The 27,865-nt window shown below is 47.4% G+C and overlaps 1 protein-coding gene and 1 long non-coding RNA gene across 2 annotated transcripts in view; one reads left to right on the top strand and one right to left on the bottom strand.

Moving 5' to 3' along the window:
* The first annotated feature begins 1,595 nt into the window (after window positions 1–1,595).
* Window positions 1,596–27,865, top strand: part of actr5 (actin related protein 5) — a 45,121-nt gene continuing 18,851 nt past the window's right edge. The window contains exons 1-5 of the mRNA XM_072515156.1: window positions 1,596–2,021; window positions 9,807–10,030; window positions 14,074–14,243; window positions 18,828–19,045; window positions 23,683–23,865. Coding sequence (XP_072371257.1) covers window positions 1,629–2,021; window positions 9,807–10,030; window positions 14,074–14,243; window positions 18,828–19,045; window positions 23,683–23,865 — 1,188 coding nt within the window. The 5' untranslated portion in view covers window positions 1,596–1,628. The remainder of the gene's footprint in view (window positions 2,022–9,806; window positions 10,031–14,073; window positions 14,244–18,827; window positions 19,046–23,682; window positions 23,866–27,865) is intronic.
* LOC140428555 (uncharacterized) overlaps window positions 23,670–27,865 on the bottom strand; it is a 69,559-nt gene continuing 65,363 nt past the window's right edge. The window contains exon 4 of the long non-coding RNA XR_011948813.1: window positions 23,670–24,294. This is a non-coding gene — a long non-coding RNA (uncharacterized lncRNA). The remainder of the gene's footprint in view (window positions 24,295–27,865) is intronic.

The raw sequence follows: 27,865 nt of genomic DNA, 5'->3' as shown, positions 1-27,865 counted from the left end.
GTTCAGGATCTCTGTAGTTTCTTATGGTCTTGGGCTCGCAACGTTAGCTCTTTTCTCTCCAGACAGATGCTGCGAGACCTGCTGAGATTTTCCAGCATTTTCCCTTTGGTCCTGGGATCTTTCTATTCAGTTCCAGATGTAGATGTACATCAGAGTAGATGTACGAGGCAAGTTTTTTACGCAGAGGGTAGTGGGTGCCTGGAACTTGCTACCGGAGGAGGTAGTGGAAGCAGGGACGATAGGGACATTTAAGGGGCATCTTGACAAATATATGAATAGGATGGGAATAGAAGGATACGGACCCAGGAAGTGTAGAAGATTGTAGTTTAGTCGGGCAGCATGGTCGGCACGGGCTTGGAGGGCCGAAGGGCCTGTTCCTGTGCTGTACATTTCTTTGTTCTTTGTTCAAGTCTCCCATTTGTAACGTGGCACTGTTATAAAATGTTCTGAGTGTCTCGGCTTATAGTGAACATTGTTATTAAAACACAATTCTAGAACAACAACTTGTGTTTATATGAGCATCTTTAACGTAGCGAAATGTCCCGAGGCACTTCACAGAAGTGTTACCAGACAAATATATGACACAACAGATGACCAAAAGGTTGGTCAATGAGGTAGGTTTAAAGGAATGTTTTAAAGGAGGAGAGGTAGTGAGATGGTGGGAAGGAGTTTTAGAACTTCGAAACCACTGAAAGTGATGCTGAGAGGAAAGGAAGCCCGCACTGCACAAGAGGGCCGAATTAGAGCAAACCTGAGTTCTCGGGGGAATGTAGGGCTGAAGAAAGTAACAGAGACAGGGAAGTTCAACTGATATAAAGCACTTGCGGAACAGAGGAAGTAAGCTAGAAATTGGAAAGATGCTTAAGTAGAGTCGATGCTGTTGTTATGCTTCTTCGTGTAGCATAAGCTGCTTCTTGATGTATACTCTGACAAAGGAAGGTTCAGACTTTGAGATAGGTTTAACACATTTATTGAACAGTTAACAATTCTCCCACTTGAGTTCGACTCTCCTGCTGATCTTACTATAGTAACTCAATCTAACTAACCAGTCTGCTCTAATCCATGCGGTGTGTGTGATGCTTCCTGATCTGCCCCTGTGTCTCTCTGAGTGTTGCCTGTGGAAAGAGAGAGCATGTGTGCCCTGTTCTTTTATATGGGTAGCTGCCTTGTGGTAGTGTCACCTCTAGGTGTGTCTTGACTGGCCATTGGTCGTGTCCTATTGGCTGAATGTCTGTGTGTCATGATGTCTCTGGTGCTCCCTCTAGTGTTTACTTAGTCTTAGTGTAGTTGCATTAACCCCTTGTGTATTTACAGTGATGCATATCACAACAGATGCTAAAGAACTTTTGTGATGCACTAACACTGCACATTTTATATCCTCAAGAATTCCCAAAGCATTTCACAAACAATCAGACGGTTCCTTGAAGTGTAGTTGCTGGTTTTCAGGGCTCCGAGGAAATGGCAGGGAGTGGCATGGGGTGAATTGCTCCTTCAGTGGACCAGCACAAACAGGATGGACAGAATGGCTTCCTTTGCTGGAAGCATTCCAGGATGGGAACTGGAGAGTCCCGGAACCTCTGGTCGGTGCCCGCGCGGCCGAGGGGAGCTGTTGTTGTGGGCGGACCAAGATGGCGGCGGCCACGGGCGCGGATTTCGCCGCCGAGACGCCGCCGAATGTTTATTATTTCCAGGACCCGAAGCCGGTGGCGGATCCGATCTTCGAGCTCGGGGAGGCGCACAGGGCCTGTCCAGGCCGCGTACCGCTGGTGGTGGATAACGGCTCCTTCCAGTGCCGGGTGGGCTGGGCCCTGGACCAGGCGCCGCGGCTTCAGTTTAAGAATGTCTCGGCCCGCAGCCGCGGGGCCTCCCGCAGCCACACCCAGGTCGGCAACGACATCCGCAACCTGGAGGTAGTCCGCTGGCTGCTCAAGTCCCAATTCGACCGGAATGTGGTGGTGAACTTCGACATTCAGGAGCAGGTGTTTGACCATATCTTCCAGCACTTGGGCATCGCCTCTGAGGTGAGATGTCAACCTATGGGTGGGGGGTGGATCTCCCTGTGGGGGGTGGATCTCCCTGTGGGGGATCTCCCTGGGGGGGGGGGGGGATGGATCTCCCTGTGGGGGTGGATCTCCCTGTGTGGTGTGGGGGTGTTGATCTCCCTGTGTGATGGGAGTGGGGGGGGTTTGATCTCCCTGCGCGGTGAGGTGAGAGCTTACTTTTCCTGCATGGTGCATTTGGCGTACCCTTTGCTGAGGCATGTTTCTTTCCCTCCTCCAATGTGGTGTAACATGAATGGTAAAGACGTGGCTTGACCTGAAATGTTAATCCATTCCTTTATGTAATGCAGTGTGTCCCGACATGGACCGAGCAAGTCCCAGTGTGGGGGCATTTTGTTGTGAAATGGTGAGCCAGGGCAGAATGAATCAGAATATGTTTGCAAAATAATGACAAGTTTAAAGTGCATCTTATTGTGTGTAAGGAAAGAACAGTCATTTGTGTTGAGGAAAGAATTAGTTGTGTATTGTTGGTATGATTGTCCCCCAATCGTTTATTCAATGGAAAAAGGCATAATGTGTGGGCATTGTTGCTAACATTTGGTTGGCTCTTATATGTTGCCCGTTGTATCTTTACTTAATTTGCTCTGTTTCTATAACCTTTGCTCTAGAGTCGCCAGGTATCTTTATGATACCGCCACGAGGTTCAAGTTCAAGTACTGATCAATAACTCAACACACCAATTAGTAAGATTCAAATCAAAACACATTTATTATACACAGTAATCGCTACTCATGCATAAATTCTACTTAATAAACTATCTCTATCACTAACAGGCCTATACTTAGCTTTGGACAGGCCCACCAGGTCAGGGGAACAAATGGCCTTTCATTCGGGTTCTGAAACTGCAGGATTCGAAAGCTGGTATTGACTGGGAGCTAGGAGCGCCTATCTCGTAGTGTGCGTTGACTGGAGACTTACTTGGTTGGTGCGGCAGCTTGGGCAGTTCACTCTCAAGGGTTGATTCGCTGCTGAGTGACCCTGCCAAGAAGGACAAATTGAACTTGGGGACTCTATTTTATAGTCCCCAGGGGCTTCCCGCCCCTTTGGGCGGACCCCGTACCTGGTTCCAAGTGATTGGACTGTGTTCCGATCACTTGGATCGATTTCTCCAATACTGGAGCCGTTCCCTGATCGCTGGGCGGTCCCTGAGTGTCCGTTAGCTTTCCTTTGTCTTGGCTCCTGCTGGCACCGAGGAGTCTGGCTTGGCTTTATTCACCTTAAATGTTTCGATTGTCCCCGGGGATTTGTCCCCTGTGTCATTTACCATCCTAGTGTTTGAGGATGTAAATAGCAGAGGGAAGCAACCATAGGTTGCCAAAACCAAACAAAAAGAATTTTGAACATAACGAGCAAAAAATGGGGTAGGTATAGGCCGCGGCAGGTAAGAATGTGGTCGTCGTGGGGGCTGCCTCTCGTGATTACCTTTGAATCAGGAGAGTAGTTATGATTGTTGTCTGTCGACAGACTAGTTCCTCTGAACTATTGTCTGGGACAAACTGGGACAGCCGGTGGGCATTAAAGATGTGGTGATGTGGGGTCGTGAAAACTTTCGAGTTTACACACAACACTTAACGATAACATTAACGAACAAACATTGAACAAACATGCTGCAGGTTTCATCAGAAAGCACATCGTAAATCACATTTGGACTGGGGTGTAACTAGCATATGGAGGCAGTGTAGTGTGGCCGAAGAAGAGAGGAAGGATGAGTGAAACAAAAATGAAGTGGCCTTGCTGAGGTGTCTCTGCCAGAAGTGGTGGGTAAGCGCTCACAATTTGCATGGGGCAGCTGGGACCTTGTAGCTGCCGTGGGTGGTGTTCTCTTTCATATCTGGGGGCTAGTCTAGCTGGTGGGGATCTCCTGCAATCTCGGGCGAAGTGTCCTGACTGCCCACAGTTGTAACATGACCCCTGGGGCACATAAGGTGGAGCAGGCTCTCTGGTGCATTGTTCCCTTGGGTATAGTTCCCTGGGTGGGGGGGGGGTCGGGGCTGTTGGTGTCTTTGCTGGTTCGGGGGCCATTTGTGCGCTGATTCCGTTGCTGTTTCAGGGGGGCTTGACATTCTCGTGCGTAATGTCCTAATTGTCCGCAATTGTAACATTCTTGAGTTTTGGGCTGGGGTTGGCTGATCCTGCCCTCATTTACCCATGCGGGGTTCTGGTGTGCTTTAACTGGGTTCATTTCTACCTGCTCTTCATTGGGTGCTATAAATGGGGTTTTGCCTGCAATTGATTGCTCCCAAGTGCGGGACAATCTTTTTAAAACCCACTTTTCGTTGTGCGCTTCTTCCGAGGGGGTCATAATTGGTACAGGCGTTTTGTCCTGCTTCTCTGGCATGGGAGATAAGGGTGTGGGTCCATTTGGCCATGTTGTCTGGGGACAAATGGGTGCGGTCTAAATTGCCGAAAACTGCTGTAAAATGGATCCACAGATGTCCAGCAAACGCTGTGGGGTGATCTGTCTTTTTCTGCCTGCACTTATTCAGGTCTTCTACTGGGTCACCTCTGTTATAGCCGATCGCATCTAGGATCGCTGTGTGCATCTCTGCAAGGATGCCTCCTCCTACATTCTGTGGGTCGGGAAGGGCTGCTACAACTGAAGGGTCCAAGCTTAAAACTGTGAGCTTCACTTGCTCACGCTCATCCAGGCCATACATGGTCGCCTGCTGCTTCACTCTAGCAAAGAAGTGGTGGGGGTCTGAGGTGGGGAAGAATGGTGTGATCTTTTCGCATGAGTCCCATAATTGGGTCACGGTTAAGGGGGTGGTGTAAAGGAATTCTGCGTCTCCTTCCGATGTGACTGTGCGGTGGGTGGTTACTGGATTCATGGGTGCCTGATCTATGTGTTCTGTGGGGGGTTGGAGTGCTTTTCTCTTTTGGGGCTTTCCTTGCGCACATGTTCCCTGAACATACCTATGCGCGGTTTTGTTTAATTCTTGCCAATCAGGGCCGTCTTCCTCATCTAATTGGGATCCAAAGGTGCTCTGAAACTCATTTTGCATGGAAAGCAAAGACTGCAGTTCTGCAATCTGCTTCCTGCATTTCGCATGATCTAATGAGCTTTGTCTGTGCTCCGTGGTGGCAGCATGGAGTGCTCTTAACGCTGCTTTTAAATCGCTGCACTGCCTTTGCAATGCCTCTACTTGTTTTTCTGTCTCTTCTCTTACCAGGACTGCACATTGCATGTCCTGATAGGCCTTCTCATATTGGGTTTGGAAGCTGCTCAGATGTGCTAGACAAGACTGGTGTGCCCACTTGGCATCATCCACCTCTCCGTACTTTGCTGCCAACTTCCTTCTTAAATCTATATTCTCTTTCTCGATCTCGCTAACATCGACCGTGCTCATTCGATGTGTCTCCTCTATCTCTTTGCGGAGCGTCCGAACGACCTCCTCTGTGCCTCGCAATTGTGCCAGACAGGACACGATTGCCATCGGCTTGCGAGCTTTCCCTAAGCTCTTCTTATGGATCTCTGACAGGTTCTCCCACCAAGTATGTCCTATACTCCCGGGTTCTGTTTCCTCATTGTCACAGAATTCACTCCAAAGGGGCCATCCTTTCCCTTTGAGACATTTCCTGATCTCTTCTTCCCAAACGGGACACTGTCCTACTCTACTGCTGGTCGCTGCAACGTCGAATTCCTGGGGGTTCATAAGGCGTTCCATTGCCTTCATTGCCATTTTTCCTATCTGAATGCTCTTTTAAAATTTGGAACGAGGGGTACTAAGGCCAAGTACCATTGGAGTCCGAGGAGATAGGAGAGGTGCTAAATGAATATTTTTCGTCAGTATTCACACAGGAAAAAGACAATGTTGTCGAGGAGAATACTGAGATTCAGGCTACTAGACGAGAAGGGCTTGAGGTTCATAAGGAGGAGGTGTTAGCAATTCTGGAAAGGGTGAAAATAGATAAGTCCCCTGGGCCGGATGGGATTTATCCTAGGATTCTCTGGGAAGCTAGGGAGGAGATTGCTGAGCCTTTGGCCTTGATCTTTAAGTCATCTTTGTCTACAGGAATAGTGCCAGAAGACTGGAGGATAGCAAATGCTGTCCCCTTGTTCAAGAAGGGGAGTAGAGATAACCCCGGTAACTATAGACCAGTGAGCCTTACTTCTGTTGTGGGAAAAATCTTGGAAAGGTTTATAAGAGATAGGATGTATAATTATCTGGAAAGGAATAATTTGATTAGAGATAGTCAACACGGTTTTGTGAAGGGTAGGTCGTGCCTCACAAACCTTATAGAGTTCTTTGAGAAGGTGACCAAACAGGTGGATGAGGGTAAAGCAGTTGATGTGGTGTATATGGATTTCAGTAAAGCGTTTGATAAGGTTCCCCATGGTAGGCTACTGCAGAAAATACGGAGGCATGGGATTCAGGGTGATTTAGTAGTTTGGATCAGAAATTGGCTAGCTGGAAGAAGACAAAAAGGGTGGTGGTTGATGGGAAATGTTCAGACTGGAGTCCAGTTACTAGTGGTGTACCACAAGGATCTGTTTTGGGGCCACTGCTGTCATTTTTATAAATGACCTGGAAGAGGGCGTAGAAGGATGGGTGAGTAAATTTGCAGATGACACTAAAGTCGGTGGAGTTGTGGACAGTGCGGAAGGATGTTACAAGTTACAGAGGGACATAGATAAGCTGCAGCGCTGGGCTGAGAGGTGGCAAATGGAGTTTAATGCAGAAAAGTGTGAGGTGATTCATTTTGGAAGGAATAACAGGAAGACAGAGTACTGGGCTAATGGTAAGATTCTTGGCAGTGTGGATGAGCAGAGAGATCTCGGTGTGATCCCTGAAAGTTGCCACCCAGGTTGAGAGGGTTGTTAAGAAGGCGTACGGTGTGTTAGCTTTTATTGGTAGAGGGATTGAGTTTAGGAGCCATGAGGTCATGTTGCAGCTATACAACACTCTGGTGCGGCCGCATTTGGAGTATTGCGTGCAATTCTGGTCGCCGCATTATAGGAAGGATGTGGAAGCAGTGGAAAGGGTGCAGAGGAGATTTACCAGAATGTTGCCTAGTATGGAGGGAAGATCTTATGAGGAAAGTCTGAGGGACTTGAGGCTGTTTTCGTTAGAGAGAAGAAGCTTAAGAGGTGACTTAATTGAGGCATACAAGATGATCAGAGGATTGGATAGGGTGGACAGTGAGAGCCTTTTTCCTCGGATGGTGATGTCTAGCACGAGGGGACATACCTTTAAATTGAGGGGAGATAGATATAGGACAGATGTCAGAGGTAGGTTCTTTACTCAGAGAGTAGTAAGGGCGTGGAATGCCCTGCCTGCAACAGTAGTGGACTCGCCAACACTAAGGACATTCAAAAGGGCATTGGATAGACATATGGACAATAAGGGAATAGTGTAGATGGGCTTTAGAGTGGTTTCACAGGTCGGCGCAACATCGAGGGCCGAAGGGCCTGTACTGCGCTGTAATGTTCTATGTTCTAAGGTGGTGCTGTAATCACGGGTACGGCGTTCGCTATTTTCCGGAATACAAACTCCCGACAGTTTTTTCGCGACAAAAATCTATCAGTTTTACCTTCTAGCCCTGTTAGTTACGCATGCATTAACACGCTTCCGAATTATGAGGATTGATCAGAACTGCTTGAACGCTTGTGGTTTTTCTGTTCCCAATTGAATTCTCAATTCAAATTTTGGGTTCTCCCGGAGTGGTTAGGCCACTTCTAAGCCTGGTCCCGTCAGGATGTTGCCAGTAAATGTTGCTAACTTTAGGTTGGCTCTTAAATGTTGCCCGTTGTATCTTTACTTAATTTGCTCTGTTTCTATAACCTTTGCTCTCGAGTCGCCAGGTATCTTTATGATACCGCCACGAGGTTCAAGTTCAAGTAATGATCAATAACTCAATACACCAATTAGTAAGATTCAAATCAAAACACATTTATTATACACAGTAATCGCTACTCATGCATAAATTCTACTTAATAAACTATCTCTATCACTAAGGGGCTGTTTAGCACAGGGCTAAATCGCTGGCTTTGAAAGCAGACCAAGGCAGGCCAGCAGCACGGTTCAATTCCGGTAACAGCCTCCCCGAACAGGCGCCGGAATGTGGTGACTAGGGGCTTTTCACAGTAACTTAATTGAAGCCTACTTGTGACAATAAGCGATTTTCATTTCATTTCATTTCACTAACAGGCCTATACTTAGCTTTGGACTGCGTTCCGATCACTTGGATCGATTTCTCCAATACTGGAGCCGTTCCCTGATCGCTGGGCGGTCCCTGAGTGTCCGTTGGCCTTCCTTTGTCTTGGCTCCTGCTGGCGCCGAGGAGTCTGGCTTGGCCTTATTCACCTTAAATGTTTCGATTGTTCCCGGGGATCGCTCATTAGTATGCAGATGGCTGTGAGTTTCAGTGATGTCTGGGCTTTTGCAAGTTCTAATACACAGGATTTCTGCACTTGCTATTTTTTGCCTGTGTTGGCTGAAATTCCCTGTAGTCTTTGCGGATCTCCATTTTAAGTCGGGAAGTGGCCAACCCAGGTGGCTACAGCATGCTGTTTCTTTCTGCAAAGGACAGGGCCCTTTGTGTGAATATATGTAGCTTCTAGCACAAAGCATGTTATGCATTGTGCCTTTTTCAGCAAAACTTAAGATTGGGACAGTCAATCCCCATGACAATGACTTGACCAATCAGTGTCAACCTGCCTGGTTTGAATTCTCCCCGTGTCTGTGTGGGTTGGTGCTAAACAGGAGCTGGTTTAGCTCAGTGGGCTAAATCGCTGGCTTTTAAAGCAGACCTAGGCAGGCCAGCAGCACGGTTCAATTCCCGTACCAGCCTCCCCGAACAGGCGCCGGAATGTGGCCTAGGCAATCGCATAAGGGGTAAACCTGCCCCTTTACCTCCTCCGATCTCACCATCCAAGGGCCTAAGTACACTTTTCAGGCGAGGCAGTGCTTCACGTCAACCCCTTCAAAATGGTCTATTGCATTTGGTGCTCCCAATGTGGTCTACGATGAAGAGACTAAGCGCAGACTGCACTTTGCAGAACACCTTTGATCCGTCTGCAAGCAGGACTAGACCTTTCTGCTACTTGTCATTTCTTTATTTTTAAATAAATTTAGAGTACCCAATTATTTTTTTCTAATTAAGGGGCAATTTAGCGTGGCCAATCCACCTACTCTGTACATCTTTGGGTTGTGGGGATGAAACCCACGCAGACACGGGGAGAATGTGCAAACTCCGCACAGTGACTCACGGCCGGGATTGGAACCCAGGTCCTCAGCGCCGTAGGCAGCAGTGCTAACCACTGTGCCACTGTGCTGTCCTGCCACTGTGCTGTCCTGCCACTTGTCATTTCAACTCACTGTCCTGCTCTCATGTCCACAGGTCAGTCCTTGGCCTGCTGCAATGTTCCAGTGAAGCCCAATGCAAACGCGAGGAACAATACCTCATCTTCCGATTAGGCACGTTCAGACTTCTAGACTTAAAACATTGAGTTCAACAACTTCAGACTGTGAACTCTCTCCTCCACCTTCACCCCATTTTTATTTTGTCTTATTCATTTTCAATTCTTCCAACGATCTGTTTTCCCTCACATTGTCTCCCCACCCCACTTGGGCCATCGGTTTCCTGTTCCAGGTTGTCCTTTGACACACTGCTCACCTTTGTCCTGCTCCCCACCACACCCCCTCTGTGAATAATGGCTCCAAGTTAACTTGATTCCAACTACAGATGGCTGCTATTGTAAGCTCAGAAGATTGTACTAATTGATACTGTTTGTTTCTATTACAGTTTTGCATGGAGCATCCAGTAGTTTTAACAGAAGCACCGTGTAATCCACTGTATTCACGGCAGTTAATGTCCGAGCTCCTGTTTGAGTGCTACCATGTTCCCAAGGTGTCGTATGGAATTGATGATCTTTACAGCTTCTGGCGCAATAACAGATCAGCCTCCTCTGGACTGATTGTTTCCTCTGGATATCACTGTTGTCACGTTCTACCAGTGCTGCACGGCAGGTTGGTTAAGCTTGTTCACGAACACTTTAAAAAGATGCAACACACGGAGGTCACTCAAGCCGCGCACTACTGCAGATGAGGCAAAGCAATAGATCAAAATGTAAAATAAAAACGTGGGAACCGGATGACAGCTCACTCAGAGTTTGAGCGGTTAATATTACAAATGCTCCAGAGTTGTCTTTCCTGCACAGCAGACAGGGGTATGATGGGGCACATGGGAGAACTGGTACGCTGAACTGCATTTATTTCCATGCAAGGAGCCTGAGGGGTAAGACTGATGAACTCAGATGTTGATCAGCACATGGAATTGTGACATTGCAATCACAGAAACTTGATTGAAAGGACAGGACTGTCAGCTGAACGTCCCAGATACTTCAGGCAGGATAGAGGAGGAGGTAAAAGAGGAGGAGGAATTGCATTATTGATTAGGGAGAACATAACAGCAGTACTGGGGGATGATATCTTAATAGGTTTCTCAAATGAAGCCATATGGGTAGAACTTAGTAACAAACGGGGTGATCACTTTGCTGGGGGTGTACTATCGGGCCACAAACAGTCAGAGAGAGATAGAAAGGCTGATATGTAGGCAAATCTCTGAGAATTATAAGAAAAATCATGTAATAATAGGGGATTTCAACCTCCCAATATTAACTGGGATAGCCAAAATGTGAAAGGCTTAGGGGGGAGGAATTCTTAAAATGCATCCAGGAGAGCTTTTTATGCCAATATGTCGAACGTCCTACAAGGGTTTTAGTGATTGAAGCTGGACAAATGGCTGAAGTTTCAGTGGGGGACATTTTGGGAACAGTGACCATAACTCAGTCGAATTTAAGGTAGTTATGGAAAGGGACAAAGATAGACCGGAAATTATGGTTCTGATTTGTGTGTGGGGTGCGGGGGGGGACGACAATTTTAATAAAATAAGACTGAATCTGTCCAAAGTTAACTGGGATCAGCTACTTGTAGGAAAATCAACATCAGAGCAGTGAGATTCATTCAAAAAGGAAATGGATAAACTACAGGGCCAGCATGTTCCACGATAGTAAAGGGTGGGAGGAATACGTCTAGCGAACCCTGGGTGTCAAGGTACATCCAGGGTTAGATAAGGAAAAAAAGGGAGGCTTATGGCAGACACCGAGGGCTCACAACAGCGGAAGTCCTGAAAGAACATAGAAAATGCAGGGGATTACTTAACAATTTTAAGAGAGTGAAAAAGCGCTGGCGAGTAAAATAAAGGAAAATCTAATGGCGTTTTATAAGTATATTAAGGGCCTGAGTTTGACCAGGGTAAGAGTAGGACCCATTAGGGACTGACGTGGAAATTTGTGTGTGGAATCTGAAGAGATAGATGAGGTTATAAATGACCACTTTGCATCTGTGTTCATTAAGGAGAAGGATGATGTAGGTATAGAAATCAGGGCGGTGCATTATGATTTACTTGAACGATTTTCGAGGTATTAACCGTTTTAATGGGCAAAAAGAGGATAAATCCCCCGGGGCCAGGTGTGAAATGTCCCAGGTTGCTGTGGGAGGCGAGGAAGGAGATTGCAGGGACTCTGACAAAAATGTTCAAATCTTCTCTGGCCACAGGCGAGATGCCAGAGGACTAGAGGGCAACTAATGTGGTGCCATTATTCGAGAAGGCAAGTCAGGACGAACTAGGAAATGGCAGGCCAGTGAGTCAGTCTTCAGTGGGAGGGAAAGTAGTCTTGGAAAAGAAATCTGAGGGATAAAATGAATCTCTTCCTGGAGAGGCAATAATTAATCCAGGATAGGCAGCATGGTTTTGTCAAAGTGTGATCATGTCTTACAAATTTGATTTAATTTTGTGACGAGGTGTGTAGATGAGGGTAGTATAGATGGAGTCTACATGGACTTTTGACAAGGCCTTGCATGGGAGGCTGATAAAGAAGGTAAGAGCCCATGGAATCCAGGGCAATTTGGCAAACTAGATCCAAAACTGGCTTAGTGGTAGGAGGCAGAGGGTAATGGTTGAAGGTTGTTTTTGTGACTGGATCCCTGTGCCCAGTGGTGTTCCGCAGGGATCTGTGCTGGGGCCTCTGTAGTTTGTAGTATACATTAATGATCTGGATGTGAATGTAGGAGGTATGATGAGTAAGTTTACATGACGGGGCGGCGTGCTGGCGCAATGGTTAGCACTGCTGCCTCACAGCGTTGAGGACCCGGGTTCGATCCCGCCTCCCGGTCACCGTCCATGTGGAGTTTGCACATTCTCCCCGTGTCTGCATGGGTCTCACCCCCACAACGCAAAGATGTGCAGGGTAGGTGAACTGGGCATGCTAAATTGCTCCTTAAATGGAAAAAAAAATTGAATTGGCTACTCTAAATTTATGAAAAAAAGTTTGCAGATGACACAAACATTGGTGGTGTGGTAAATAGAGAAGTCGAGCCGCATGTTGGCGCACCAGCTGCGGAGGCAGGCTGCGTCCAGGAAAATATTGAAGATGCGGACTGGGGCTGGGGACGTGGTGTCGGAGCCAGGGAAGATAATTGAGGTATTTAGGGAGTACTACCAGGGACTTTACGAGGCGGACCTGGGGGCAGAGGAGGGGGGCATGGGGCGGTTTCTGGACGAGCTGGAATTTCCCCAGGTGGAAGAAGCAAAGAGGCAGGCGTTGGAGGAGCCCCTGGGGCTGGGGGAGGTGCTGGATAGTATCGGGGTATGAAGTCGGGGAAGGCCCTTGGGCCGGATGGGTTCCCAGCAGAATTTTATAAAGAATTTGCGACGGACTTGGCATCACATCTGTTGGGGGCGTTTAATGAAGCACTGGAGAAGGAGGAGTTTCCGGAGACAATGACTCAGGCAGTAGTCACACTAATCCTGAAAAAGGGGAAGGACCCGGTGGAATGTGGGTCGTATAGACCCATATCACTATTGAACATCGATGTGAAAGTATTGGCTAATTTGTTGACAGGGAGGATGGAGGATTTTGTCCTGGGGGTGGTTGCAGAAGATCAAACTGGCTTAGTGAAAGGTGGGCAGCTCGCGAGTAATATAAGACGGCTTTTGAATGTGGTGATGAACCTGTCGGGGGCTCTGGTACCGGAGGTGGTGGCATCCATGGACACGGAGAAGTCACTTTATCGGGTGGAGTGGCGGGACTTGTTCGAGGTTTTGGGAAGGTTTGGGCCGATATTTTTGGCATGAGTGCGGTTGCTGTATGTGGCTGCTTCCGGATGTGGAAGCGGTGGGAAGAATATATACAAGTGGCTGGGGGAGCAGGGAGGCGAAGGGTGGTGAAGATCAAGGAGAAATGGAGTTGGGAGGGGAGATCAATTGGGGAGTATGGAGTGAGGCACTGCGAAGGGTAAACGGGACCTCCTCTTGTGCAAGGATGAGCCTGATACAGTTTAAGGTGGTGCACAGGGTGCATATGACTCGGGCGAGAATGAGTGGGTTCTTTCAGTGGGTAGCAGATAAGTGTGAGAGTTGTGGGCGGGGGCCGGCCAATCATGCGCACATGATTTGGGGTTGTGAAAAATTGGGAAGATTTCCAATTAGGGTCAATTTAGCGTGGCCAATCCACCTAACCAGTACATCTTTGTGTTGTGAGGGTGAAACCCATGCTGACATGGGGAGAATGTGCAAACTCCACATGGACAGTGACCCAGGGCCGGGATTCGAACCCGGGTCCTCAGTGCTGCTGTCCCAGTGCTAACCACTGCGCCACATGCCGCCCTGGCGGAGCAGACTTAATGGTCCGAATGGCCTAATTCTGTTCCTATGTCTTATGGCTTCAGTCAACCCTGCAAAACACCAGGCAGCCGACCCCAGATGAGAAGAATTCCAGAGGTCTCTGCTGTAGTCAGTTACATTAATCCTCTGAGGCAGTTGATTCACTGGAGGAGTAATGGCTGCAATTGATCTCATTGCTACTCGACTAGAGAAGGCAAAATCAGACCGTGTTTCTTTCCTGCTGGAGGATCTGTAAGATTGCCATCGCCCCCTTTCAACACATATCTTCATCTTGTTTCACTCTTTCTGTGCTCGCGCTGATGCATGTTTACCTCATTGAATTTAGACTGGAAGCTCATAACGGTAAAAGGATTAATCTGGGTGGAAGCCAGGCAGCATCGTATATGCAGCGCCTGCTGCAGCTGAAGTATCCTGGACATTTACCGGCTATAACACTCAGCAGAATGGAAGAAATTCTCCACGAGCGTTGCTACATTGCTGCTGACTATATGGAAGGTAATTCTGGCTCTCATGTTGGGCTTACATTCGTCGGGGACAAGAAACCTGAGCAGAGATTGCATCCTCTAGAGAAGTTGACGTCACATGGCAAATGTGACTAGATTTGATGGGTCTGAGAGATTCCAATGGTCCGTTTCCCAGAGTATTTTATCCTTTAACAGTCCTACAATTTTTCCTCTGTATTTCTGCCTCTCCCAGGCTGCAGGTGGTGGAAGGGAGGGTGAAGAGGAAAGCTGAAGTGTTTAGTCAGGATGCTCCAGCCATCGTGGGATAGCTTGATGTACAGTTCCTCCTTCCAGATCGTTAATGTATATTGTGAAAAGTTGTGGTCCCAGCACCGACCCCTGAGGCACACCACTGATCCCAGTCATAGACATTCCCTGTCTGTGAAGTGCTAGCATTTATTGCCCATCCCTGAGGGCATTTAAGAGTCAACCACATTGCTGTAGATCTCATAGAGGCTCATAGAATTTACAGTGCAGAAGGAGGCCATTCGGCCCATCGAGTCTACACCGGCTCTTGGAAAGAGCACCCTACCCAAGGTCAACACCTCCACCCTATCCCCATAACCCAGTAACCCCACCCAACACTAAGGGCAATTTTGGACACTAAGGGCAATTTATCATGGCCAATCCACGTAACCTTCATATCTTTGGACTGTGGGAGGAAACCGGAGCACCCGGAGGAAACCCATGCACACACAGGGAGGGCGTGCAGACTCTGCACAGACAGTGACCCAAGCTGGAATCGAACCTGGGACCCTGGAGCTGTGAAGCAGTTGTGCTATCCACAATGCTACCGTGCTGCCCTCTGAAGTCACATGTGGGCCAGACCAGGTGAGGACGGCAGCTTTCTTTCCCTAAAGAACAATAGTGAATCAGATGGGCTTTCACGACAATCAACTATGGTTTCATGGTCTTTCTTCGGCTTTCAATTCACAATTTTTTTTATTGAATTCAAATTGAGATTCGAACCTGGATTCCGGAGCATGACTCTGGGTCTCTGGATTACTAGTTCAGCGACAATACCACTTCGCCACTGCCTTCCTTAATAACGCTGTGGTTACAGGAGCAGGTCAGAGGCTGGGAATTCTGCAGCGAGTAACTCAACTCCTGACTTCCCGAAGCCTTTCAGCCATCTACAGAACAAATGTCAAGGATTTGATTGAACACTCTCCACTTGCTTGGATGAGTGCAGCTCCAACAGCACTCAAGCTCAACACCATTCAGGACAAAGCAGCCCACTTGATTGATACCTGAGGGGCAGCACGGTAGCACAGTGGTTAGCACAATTGCTTCATAGCTCCAGGTTCCCAGGTTCGATTCCGGCTTGGGTCACTGTCTGCGGAGTCTGCACGTTCTCCCCGTGTCTGCGTGGGTTTCCTCCGGGTGCTCCGGTTTCCCCCCACAAAGATGTGCAGGTTAGGTGGATTGGCCATGATAAATTGCCCTTAGTGTCCAGAATTGCCCTTAGTGTTGGGTGGGGTTACTGGGTTATGGGGATAGGGTGGCGGTGTTGACCTTGGGTAGGGTGCTCTTTCCAAGAGCCGGTGCAGACTCGATGGGCCGAATGGCCACCTTCTGCACTGTGAATTCTATGATAACCCACAAATGCACCCACCGATGCACAGCAGCTGTGTGTACCATCGACAAGATGCACAACAGCAACTCACCAAGGCTCCTTAGACAGCACTTTCCAAACCTGCAACGTCCGCCCAAGAAGGACAAGGGCAGCAGAGGCATGGGAACACCGCCACCTGGCAGTTCCCCTCCAAGCCACTCACCATCCTGACTTGGAAATATATTGCAGTTCCTTCACCGTCGCTGGGTCAAAATCCTGGAACTCCCTCCCTAACAGCACTGCGGTTTGTGCCTACACCTCACGGACTACAGCGATTCATGAAGGCACCTTCCCGGGGGCAATAAATGCTGGCCTAACCAGCGATCCTCACATCCTGTGAAAGAATAAATAAGAATGACATTTTCTATGTTTCAACTTTACTGACTGATCCGAGAAGGGGGACGGTCTGATCTGGTTTATCTTACCTCGGATGATATTTGCTTTTGCTGAATTGTGCAACCATGCTGTAAAGGGCCAGGGAGGCTCACGTCTTGTTCCATTCTCATCGTTGGCTGACCAGAATCAGCTGTCAATAGTGGCTTCAGTTCCCCTGCCGTCAGGGGTCCTTGTCATGATTACCTCCGAGTGATCCATGCCTTAAAGAACCCACATCTGCTAATCCTTTTCTTTCTCTTTCCTTCTTTTTGCATAACTCAACTTGTCTTTTTAATTTCACCTCCTGTTCCTAATTTGACCGTGAGTTCACCACTCTGATTCACTCTGCATCTCAATCCATCCTCGGTTTATTTTTCAAACATCTCATTGCGTAAAGAGATGAAGTGTTGGTCCCGTCACTCGTTGAGGTCACGGATGTCCTGTCACCCTGGCCACATGCTGCTTTGGTTAATAGTCCAGCAATTTACAGGATTACAGGTCAAAAGAATAGTTTAATATAAGGAGGGAAAAGGCCTAACTAACCGGACCTGCCGTGAAATCCCCCCAGCCCAATCATTTAGTTAGGAGCCTTCAGAAGAAAGCTGTTACATCCTCTCCCTCACACAATACGAATTAGGACCAGCTGTAGACCATTCGGCCCCTCGAGTCTGCTCTACCATTCAACATGATCATGGCTGATCTCATTGTGGCCTCCACTTCACATTTTCACCCACTCCCAATAGCTTTTGACTCCCTCGTTAGGCAAGGATCTACCTACCTCTGTCTTAAAAACATTTATTAACCCTGCCCCGACTGCTCTCTGGGGCAAAAACTTCAAAGACATGTGAGCCTCTGAGAGAAAGTAAATCTCCTCGTCACCATCTTAAACGGCAGACCCCTTATTTTTGAACTTGTGACCCCCTGGTTCTAGTCTCTCCCACAAGGGGAAACATCCTCCCATCATCCAGCCTGTAAAGTCCCTCAGGCTCTTGTATGTCTCAATAAGATCACCCCTCGATCTTCTAAATTCCAATGGATACGTACGGAACTTGTCCAACCTTTCTTCTAGGGATAACATCCCCATCCCAGGTATCGGGTCGATTGAACAACTTAATTGGATTCCTGTTCAACATTAGAAATAATGAGTGCAGGGAAATTAACCCTCTGGATTTAATTTTTTATTCTTCAAGGGATTTGGGCTTCGCTAGCTGGCCCAACATTTAATGCCCAACTCTAATTGCGCTTGGGAAGGTGATGGTGAGCTGCTTTCTTGAACCGCTGCAGTCCATGTAGTGTAGGTACACCCACAGTGCTGTTAGGGAGCGAGTTCTGGATTGTCGACACAAATTTATTGTTTTGACTCGGGGAAACTTACATTATATCCTGCCACCCCATCAACATCGGTGAATCCCCCTCCGCTGTGAACATCCTAGAGTTACTTTTGACCAGAGAAATCGTGAACACAACCCACCACCACATAATTGCCATGGTTACTGCAGTATGTCAGAGATTGGATATTCTGCAGCTAATGGCTCATCTCCTGACGCCATCGGGCATCTCCGTCACCCACAGCTCAGCAGGATGGTGGCGTGCCCTCCATTTACCTAGATGGCTACAACTTCAGCAAAGGTTAAGAAGTTCGACCGCATCTAGGTCAAAGCTCTCCACCCGATCAACATCCTATCCGTGTTCTCTATTACCTATGGCCGTAACTTATAGGAAACACTGCAGCAAGTCACCATGACTGCTTCGCCAACACCTCCCAAATCCACAACCTCCACTGCTTAGAAAGTGCACGGAAACTCCAACACTCCACTGGACCCTGGGTGGCACGGTAGCACAGTGGTTAGCACCGTTGCTTCACAGCTCCAGGGTCCCAGGTTCGATTCCCGGCTCGGGTGACTGCGGAATCTGTACGTTCTCCCCCTGTCTGCGTGGGTTTCCTCCGGGTGCTCCGGTTTCTTCCCACAGCCCAAAGATATGCAGGTTAGATGGATTGGCCATGCTAAATTGCCCCATAGTATCCAAAAAGGGTGGGTGTGGTTACTGGTTACGGGCAGAGGGTGGAGATGTGGGCTTGGGTAGGGTGCTCTTTCCAAGGGCCTGTGCAGATTCGATTGGCCGAATGCCTCCTTCTACACTGTAAATTCTATGATTCTATGACCCAAAACACGCACGCTTCTAACTTGTAACTATATCAGCCGTTCCTTCATTATCATCAGGTCAAAATCCTGGAATTCCCTATTTAATAGCACTGTTAGGCTTACCCCACTGGGATTGCAGCAGTCCCAGAAGAAGTCCACCAGCAACTTGCCAGAGAGCCGAGGTGTGCAACTGATGGCAGCTTTGCCATTGATGCCCATATCGCGAGAATTACTTTTTATTGTTAAAATCACCTCAATTGTCCCAAACATCAGAAAGAAAGAAATCACATCAAAGGGAATAAATATCCATTTGTGGTTGCTGTTACAAAGTTTTTAATGGGAATGCACGAGAAGCGAAATCGAGAAACGCAGACATTTTGTGCCTTGAGTTCTCTGTCGCAGCTGCAAAAATGTTTTGATGCCATTATTCACCTGTTTGCAGAGCTCGACCTGTGGAAGCTCCCGGACTTCTACGCGGAGAATATTCACAGGATGCAGTTGCCTTTTAACAACAAGCTGCTGGCCAGCACCTTGACAGCAGAGGAGAGGATGGAACGGAGGCAGCAGCAGATTCGCAGGCTGCAGGAGCTCAACGCACGGCGCAGGGAAGAAAAGCTTCAGCTTGACCAGGAAAGGCTCGAGAGGCTGCTGAGCATCCAGGTAAAGGATTCGGGGCCACAGGTACTGAAGGTGCTGTGGCACATTAGTGTTCATGCTGGTAGTTCACAAGAGCTGGTGAACCGCTATTAAGATTCTACCAAACCATAGGAAAAAGGTCCACCTTTCATGTCTTCCGGATGTTCCAAAGTATTGCACTGTCCGTGAATGACTCCTTAAAAGTGTAGCTATGGCAGCCAGCTTGTGTACAGCGAGGTCCGACAATAGTGTGATAAATGGGTTAATTTTTGTGTGGTGTTGGTTGAGGCCAGGTCTCTGGGAGAGCTTCAGCCTCCTCGTTAAAATGCTGAGGAATCTTTGACATCCCTCTGAACAGGTCCTTGGTTTAGTGTCTCAGCCAAAAGATGGCGCAACTGATGATGCGACATTTCCTCATTCTCACGACAATGTGGATTGGAACCCACAACCTTCTGAGTCGGGCGAGGGTGCCAGTGCCTGAGTCGGGCGAGGGTGTTGGTGCCCGAGTCGGGCTTGACGCTTGAACCATTTGTTTCCTTGCTGCTAGCATTTGATGTACGAGGAGCAACAGGGGGAGTTGGATGGAGAGTGTGATCCCCAAGTTACCTGCTTAAAAAGCTCAAGTAGCATTAAGTGAAAACAGACTGTACCAATCAGTCCATCTTCCCTGGCTAGACTTAAAGGTACAGAGTAAAGTATTTAATTTTCCCTCATTAATTAAATCTGAGGATTCAATTGTGGCTCCTTGTGAGCGTGTGTTGGCTGAGGACCGTGAAGTAACTACGGAATCATTATTTTGATGGCTTGCCAGGCTAATAATGCCCGAGGAGAATTGGATAGCTCTTTCCAAAGCACGACGGGCCGAATGGCGGTCTTCTGTGCTATTGGAATCGGTGATCCTCCTAGGCTGTATTTCAGCCTTTCGATCATTTTCACATCATCCTGCTGAGGCTCCAAATGATTCCTTCTCTTGCTTCCAAGTGCGTTCATTAGTGTGTGAGTGTGTTGGCGTGTGTGTGTTTCTGTGTCTCACTGTGTGAGGAAGGGGCAACATTGTTTTCTGGAGACAAATGAATTGCGTGAGGTGCACACAGAGCAGGCAGGCAGCAGAAAGCAAAAACTTTCAGTCCATCAGACAAATACTTCAGACACTCTTGTGAAGCGCAAACATTGATACTTGAAGCATGTGGACAAATAATTGGATGAATAATGGACACTTGAACAGATAATGAAATCTGCAGTGTATGTTGTGATGGGGAAATATTGCTGACTGTAGAAAGGTGACCTGAATTTCTTTTTGCACCATGCTGTGATGTCCATGAAGCCAGTGCCAGAGCTCACAAATGAATAATCTTTGTGGACTGAAATGAAAAAATAAATAATTCATGCAGGCGTTTCACATGTTGCTTTTAAGATTATAGAGCTCCCTTGTTTATAATGATCAACGAAAAAATTGTTGTTGTCGAAGTGTTAAGAAATTGGTGAAAGAGCATCAGAAGTCTAGAAAAATAGTGTTATCTTTTCTCCAGTTAAACGGCCCCTGGGGCTGCGTCTTGACGCCTGCTGGTGCGCAGCAGGCTGCCATGCTGATTCCCTGCCACTAGAGGGTAGCGACGGGTTTAGTGCCGAGGGAAGCTTGCACTGTGATCCTGAGCCAGACAAAAGGAGCTTTTGAGAGAGCTTCAACGCTAATGACATAGAGAGAATAGCACCGAAAACCGGTCATTTTACCCAACTGATTCTGATGTTTATGCCCTCACACGAGCCTCCTCCCACCCTTCTTCCTCTTGCACTGCTCGCATATCCTTCCTTTCCCTCCTCCCTCGTGTGTTTGTCCTGCTTCCCTTTAAATGCACCATTTTTCTTTTTGACAATGAAAGCTATCTCCCCCAGGTTCTCCATGTCTGTGAATAATGTTGACTCCCTCCCAGTAATCTAGCCTAATGAACAGATCAAGCCTGTTTTCTGGAGGCAAATGGATTGCGTGAGTTGCTGACCGAGCAGGCAGGCTGCGAGGAAGCCTTTCAGTCTAATCAGGCAAATGCTCCAACCACTCCCATGTAAGTGCTGGCACAGATGCTTGCTTGGAATTTTATAATATACACTTGGGTCTTGATTCTAACCCTGGGTGGGTTTTGCTGGATCTCTCCTTGGATATAATTAAGCTACTGTTTGCTGCATGTGGGACAAGTGAGCCAAGATCGAAGACCACCATTCATTGTTTGATTGTGAAAGTAAGGAGCATTTGTATTTGAAAAGTACTATCTAAATACAAGTTCTTTAGATAGTGTCTTGTTGTGTTGGTGGATGTTTTGGGATGCTTCATCTGATTCCTTTTTATTTATTTGTTCTTGGGATGTGACCAGTGCTGAGGATGGGGATGTTTCTTTGAATTCCTCTGCCGGTTAGTCGTTTACTATTTAACTGTCTGATTTGTTATGTTGTAGGTGTAACATAAGCGGCTTCCTTGTGGTGCACTTGACAAAGGAAGGTTCAGACTTGGAGATAACTTCAACACGTTTATTAAACTATTTACACTTCTATTACTCGGGTTCGACACTACTGCTAATCCTACTATAGCTACCCAGACTGACTAACCAGTTGCTGCAATCCATGTGGTGGGTGCAATATTGAATCAACCCTGTGTCTCTACTCACTGACTGTCTCCACTGGAAAGAGGCAGATCATGTGTGTGGTGTCCTTTATATATGGGTTGGTGTAATGCCCCCCTGTGGTCGTGTCACCTCTGTGTGTATCGTGAATGTCCATTGGTCATGTCCTATCTAACTGATCTATTGGTTGAGTGTGTGTGTGATGTCTCTGGTGCTCCCTCTAGTGTCTAGCTAGCCTACATGCATTTACATTGATGCACATCACCACACTGTCCATCACTGTTCACAACTGGACGAGGTGGGACTGCAGAGCCTTGACTTGATCCATTGGTTGTGGGATCACTTTGCTCTGTCTGCGTTGGATGCAGTGACTGTTACAGCAGCAAATTTGGAGCATTAATACCCGCAGATGGCAGTCAGGTGAATGGCTGGTTCTTCTCTTTATTTTTAGAAGTGTTGGGTGAAGAAAAATCTTGACCAAGGCACTAAGAAGACTCCCTGGAACTATATCCAAGTGCGGAACCTGCCCCTTTACCTCTTCCATGCTTTACATCCCAGGCTCAAAACACTCATTCCAGGTTAAGCAGCGTTTCACTTGCACCTCTTTCCAATTTGGTCCATTGAATTGCTGCTCCCAATGTGGTCTCCTCTATATCAGAGAGACCAAACGTAGACTGGTGGATCGCTTTGCTGAGCACCTTCGGTCTGTGTGCATTCAGGACCCTGACCTTCCCGTTGCTTGCTTTAACACAAGACCCTACTCCTATGCCCCCCACATGTCAGCACTTTAAAAACAAAATTTAGAGTACCCAATTATTTTTTTCCAATTAAGGGGCAATTTAGCGTGGCCAATCCACCTATCCTGCACATCTTTGGGTTGTGGGTGCAAGACCCACGCAAACATGGGGAGAATGTGCAAATTCCACACTGACAGTGACCCAGAGCCGGGATCGAACCTGGGACCTCGGTGCTCTGAGGCACGAGTGCTAACCACTGTGCCACCGTGCTGCCCTCACATGTCCGCACTTGGCCTGCTGCCATGTTCCAGTGAAGCTCCACGCAAACTGGAGGAACAGCATCTCATCTTCCGGTTATGCACGCTACAGCCTTCCAGGTCTCAACATCGAACTCAACAACTTCAGATGATTAGCTCTACTCCACCTCGACCCCTTTGTTTTCATCCCATTTCATTTTAACTTTTTTAACTTTTCTTTCTTTCTTGTCTTTTTTATATATATATATATATATATATATATATTCCCCCTCCCATTCTTTCCTCCTATTTTATCCCCCTTTCCTTACCTTTTCTCCCCTTTGCTTCCCCCCCCTTTTCTCATTTTACCTCTCTCCCACCCATGTCTCCCCTCCCCCCCGCATCTACATCTGTCACAGCTTATCCTTTGATTTTAGTTTCTCTGCTTTTTGGCCTTTGACACCTTTTGTTCTCTGGGGACTGCCATTAGCACTCTGTTCCCTTGGTTTCTGTGGCTATGACGCATCTTTCATTCCCTCACTGCACAGTATAAATATTTCCCACTTTCTATGCCTTTTAGCTTTGACAATGGGTCACCTGGACTCGAAACGTTGGCTCTTTTCTCTCCTTATAGATGCTGCCAGACCTGCTGAGATTTTCCAGCATTTTCTCTTTTGGTTGTGGAACCTAAGGAGGGAGCTTTTCATTTGTAGGATCCGGTTCTGAATGCAGCCTTATATATTGGGAGTGATGTCCTTGGGAGAGTTCAAAAGTGACCATAATATAGCGCTAATTGGCGAGCCCTGTTCTGATCAGTTGGTATATGAAATAGAAATGTTAAACTGATGCAAGTACCTTGAGTTGCCATTAAGGCCCATTGCTGAGCTAGTAGTTTATTTTGCATCTAACAATGATGAGATCTACATGAACGCAAAATATATATATATATATATATATATATATATAATATTATTCCCCACTATCAAGCTCATTTGCCTTGGCAGAATGGGGCAGATCTTTTTTAGCAGCAAGCTTGTTCATCACAGTGTATTATTGTCCTGTCTTTGTTCCTTTAGGAGCTGTTGGAAGAAGGCATGACTGAACAATTCAAGCGAGCTCTGTTGGAAATGAGCATGGACTCTGCCGAGGAACTGCAGTCGTATATTAACAAACTCAGCCTGGCCATCGAGCAGACCAAACAGAAAATCCTGCAGGCAGAGGTCAATGTGGAGGTGGACGTTGTCGACACGAAACCAGATGTAAGTAGCGGTGGCGGCTGATCTTGTGGTCACCTTGCCTTGCGACCTCTCTGAGTATTCCTGGGCAGGGGAATCCTTCAGAATGCAGCAGCCATCCTTCCATATGCTACAGCTGTGCCAACAACTCTGTTTGGCTGCAGAGACTGATCCTGTGCTCTCTTGGTGCTGGTAGTGCCAGCCTGGCATTTCTGACCAGGGCTCGAATGATTGTCAACAGTTGGAACTATGGTTCCCCGCGAGATCAGAATGATTTACGTTTCTATAGCATCATTCTCGATTTTCCGAAGCACTTTACAGCCAGTGAAGTACTTTTAAAATGTGCCCACTCTTGTAATGTAGGAAATGTGGCAGCCAATTTGCACACAGCAAGGTCTCACAATGAACAGCGTGATAACCAGCTTAAATAGAAATACGGCGGATGTTGGAAATCTGAAATAAAAGCATAAAATAAATGCAGGGGTGGCAGCATCTATCAGTAACCAGTCCATTTTCCTCCAAATGTGCATATCCTGTCCCTCAGTATCTTTTCCAAAAGCTTCCCCACCACTGATGTCAGGCTCACCGGCCTGTAATTTGCTGGATTATCCCTATTTCCTTTCTTGAACAAGGGAATAACATTGGCTATTCTCTAGTCCTCTGGACCCTCGCCTGTGGTCAAAGAGGATGTGAAGATATCTGCTAAGGCCCCAGCTATTTCTCCTCTTACCTCCTGCAGTAACCTGGGATAGATCCCATCCGGCCCTGGGGACTTGTCTACCTCACTGTTTCTTTATCTGATTCTGGCCCTTGATTACTCTGCCTATCACTTTTCTTATTCTCCTTGCTGTCTTTTTCTCTTGTGCTTGATTGCCAATGCTCTGGACCCTTACATAAGCTCCCACACCCCTGCCATATTAGTTTAAACTCTTCCCCCATCGCTCTAGCAAGGACATCAGTCCTGGTCCTGCTTAGGTGTAACCTGTCCAGTGCTACCTCCCCCAAAACTGGTCCTAATGCCCCATAAACTGAAACCCTCCCCTCACACCATCTCTTCAACCAAGTATTTATCTGATATATCCTGCTATTTCTACTCTGACTAGCACATGGCACTGGTAGTAATCCTGAAATCACTAATCCTGAAATGGGCAGCACGGTAGCACAGTGGTTAGCACTGTTGCTTCACAGTGCCAGGGTCCCAGCTTCCATTCCCGCTTGGGTCACTGTCTGTGCGGAGTCGGCACGTTCTCCCCATGTCTGCGTGGGTTTCCTCCGGGAGCTCCGGTTTCCTCCCACAAGTCCCGAAAGAGTTCACTCATGTCAGGTAATTTGGACATTCTGAATTCTCCCTCTGTGTACCCGAGCAGGTGCCGGAATGTGGAGACGAGGGGATTTTCACAGTAACTTCATTGCAGTGTTAATGTAAGACTACTTGTGGCAATAATAAAGATTGTTATTGTTGTTATCTTTGGGGAGGGGTGGGGTAGAGAGAGAGGGAAGCAGTGGTGTAGTGGTAATAACCCAGTCGAATGCTCAGGGGACATGCGTTCAAAAAAATCCCACCATGGCAGCTGGTGGAATTTAAATTCAATTAATAAAATCTGGAATTAAAAAATAACTCTGGGTAAAAGCTCATCTGGTTCACTCATGTCCTTTAGGGAAGTGACACCCTTACCTGCTCCGGCCTACATGTGAGTCCAGACCCACAGCAATGTGGTTGACTCGTAACTGCCCCTCTGCAATAGTCCAAGGTCAATTGGGGATGGGTAACAACTGCTGACCTTTCTAGCACCACCCACATTTCATGGAAGAGTAAAGGATCTTTGTGTCCATTGGGGAGAGTGTGGGAGTATGGTGTTGATATAGAGGATCAGCCATGATCATATTGAATGGTGGCACAGGCTTGAAGGGCCGAATGGCCTGCTCCTATTTTCTATGCTACTATGTTTCTGGTTGATGTTTCTCATTGGCCACTTTTTGGGATAACCCAATTGCCACGCTGCCTGATTTTAGTGATGTTAGTTGAGGGATAAATGTTGGCTTGGATACCCAGGAGAACTCTCCTGCTCTTCTCCAAGTTAGTACAATGGGATATTTTACACCTCCCTGAGAAGACAGATGGGACTTCAGTTTAAAGCCTCCCCCCCCCCCCCCCCCCCCCCCCCCCCCCACCTTTCCCCCCAAAACGTGTCAAAAGTAGCATCTGAATTCTGAGAGCAGCAGGACTTCATATCGCACTACACTGTGCCCTCGCCCAATAAGCCAAGGCTTGGACAGAGGGCCTCTGAAGCCATGCAAATCTTCACCTCTGTGTGCCAGTTGGAAATGAGGCAAAGTCAGGGTGTAGGGGTTAGCCCCCAATAGAACATAGAACATAGAACAATACAGCGCAGTACAGGCCCTTCGGCCCACCATGTTGCACCGAAACAAAAGCCATCTAACCTACACTATGCCATTATCATCCATATGTTTATCCAATAAACTTTTAAATGCCCTCAATGTTGGCGAGTTCACTACTGTAGCAGGTAGGGCATTCCACGGCCTCGCTACTCTTTGCGTAAAGAACCTACCTCTGACCTCTGTCCTATATCTATTACCCCTCAGTTTAAAGTTATGTCCCCTCGTGCCAGCCATATCCATCCGCGGGAGAAGGCTCTCACTGTCCACCCTATCCAACCCCCTGATCATTTTGTATGCCTCTATTAAGTCTCCTCTTAACCTTCTTCTCTCCAACGAAAACAACCTCAAGTCCATCAGCCTTTCCTCATAAGATTTTCCCTCCATACCGGCAACATCCTGGTAAATCTCCTCTGCACCCGCTCCAAAGCCTCCACGTCCTTCCTATAATGCGGTGACCAGAACTGTACGCAATACTCCAAATGCAGCCGTACCAGAGTTCTGTACAGCTGCAACATGACCTCCCGACTCCGGAACTCAATCCCTCTACCAATAAAGGCCAACACTCCATAGGCCTTCTTCACAACCCTATCAACCTGGGTGGCAACTTTCAGGGATCTATGTACATGGACACCTAGATCCCTCTGCTCATCCACACTTTCAAGAACTTTACCATTAGCCAAATATTCCGCATTCCTGTTATTCCTTCCAAAGTGAATCACCTCACACTTCTCTACATTAAACTCCATTTGCCACCTCTCAGCCCAGCTCTGCAGCTTATCTATATCCCTCTGTAACCTGCTAGATCCTTCCACACTATCGACAACACCACCGACTTTAGTATCGTCTGCAAATTTACTCACCCACCCTTCTGCGCCTTCCTCTAGGTCATTGATAAAAATGACAAACAGCAACGGCCCCAGAACAGAGCCTTGTGGTACTCCACTTGTGACTGTACTCCATTCTGAACATTTCCCATCAACCACCACCCTCTGTCTTCTTTCAGCTAGCCAATTTCTGATCCACATCTCTAAATCACCCTCAATCCCCAGCCTCCGTATTTTTTGCAATAGCCTACCGTGGGGAACCTTATCAAACGCTTTGCTGAAATCCATATACACCACATCAACTGCTCTACCCTCGTCTACCTGTTCAGTCACCTTCTCAAAGAACTCAATAAGGTTTGTGAGGCATGACCTACCCTTCACAAAGCCATGCTGACTATCCCTGATCATATTATTCCTATCTAGATGATTATAAATCTTGTCTCTTATAATCCCCTCCAAGACTTTACCCACTACAGACGTGAGGCTCACCGGCCTATAGTTGCCGGGGTTGTCTCTGCTCCCCTTTTTGAACAAAGGGACCACATTTGCTGTCCTCCAGTCCTCTGGCACTATTCCTGTAACCAATGATGACATAAAAATCAAAGCCAAAGGTCCAGCAATCTCTTCCCTGGCCTCCCAGAGAATCCTAGGATAAATCCCATCAGGTCCCGGGGACTTATCTATTTTCAGCCTGTCCAGAATTGCCAACACCTCTTCCCTACGTACCTCAATGCCATCTATTCTATTAGCCTGGGGCTCAGCATTCTCCTCCACAACATTATCTTTTTCCTGAGTGAATA

The sequence above is a fragment of the Scyliorhinus torazame genome, chromosome 8, assembly GCF_047496885.1.
Source record: "Scyliorhinus torazame isolate Kashiwa2021f chromosome 8, sScyTor2.1, whole genome shotgun sequence".
Taxonomy (NCBI): domain Eukaryota; kingdom Metazoa; phylum Chordata; class Chondrichthyes; order Carcharhiniformes; family Scyliorhinidae; genus Scyliorhinus; species Scyliorhinus torazame.
Note: the sequence above shows the minus strand (reverse complement) of the source record. Positions and strands in the feature narration are given on the sequence as shown.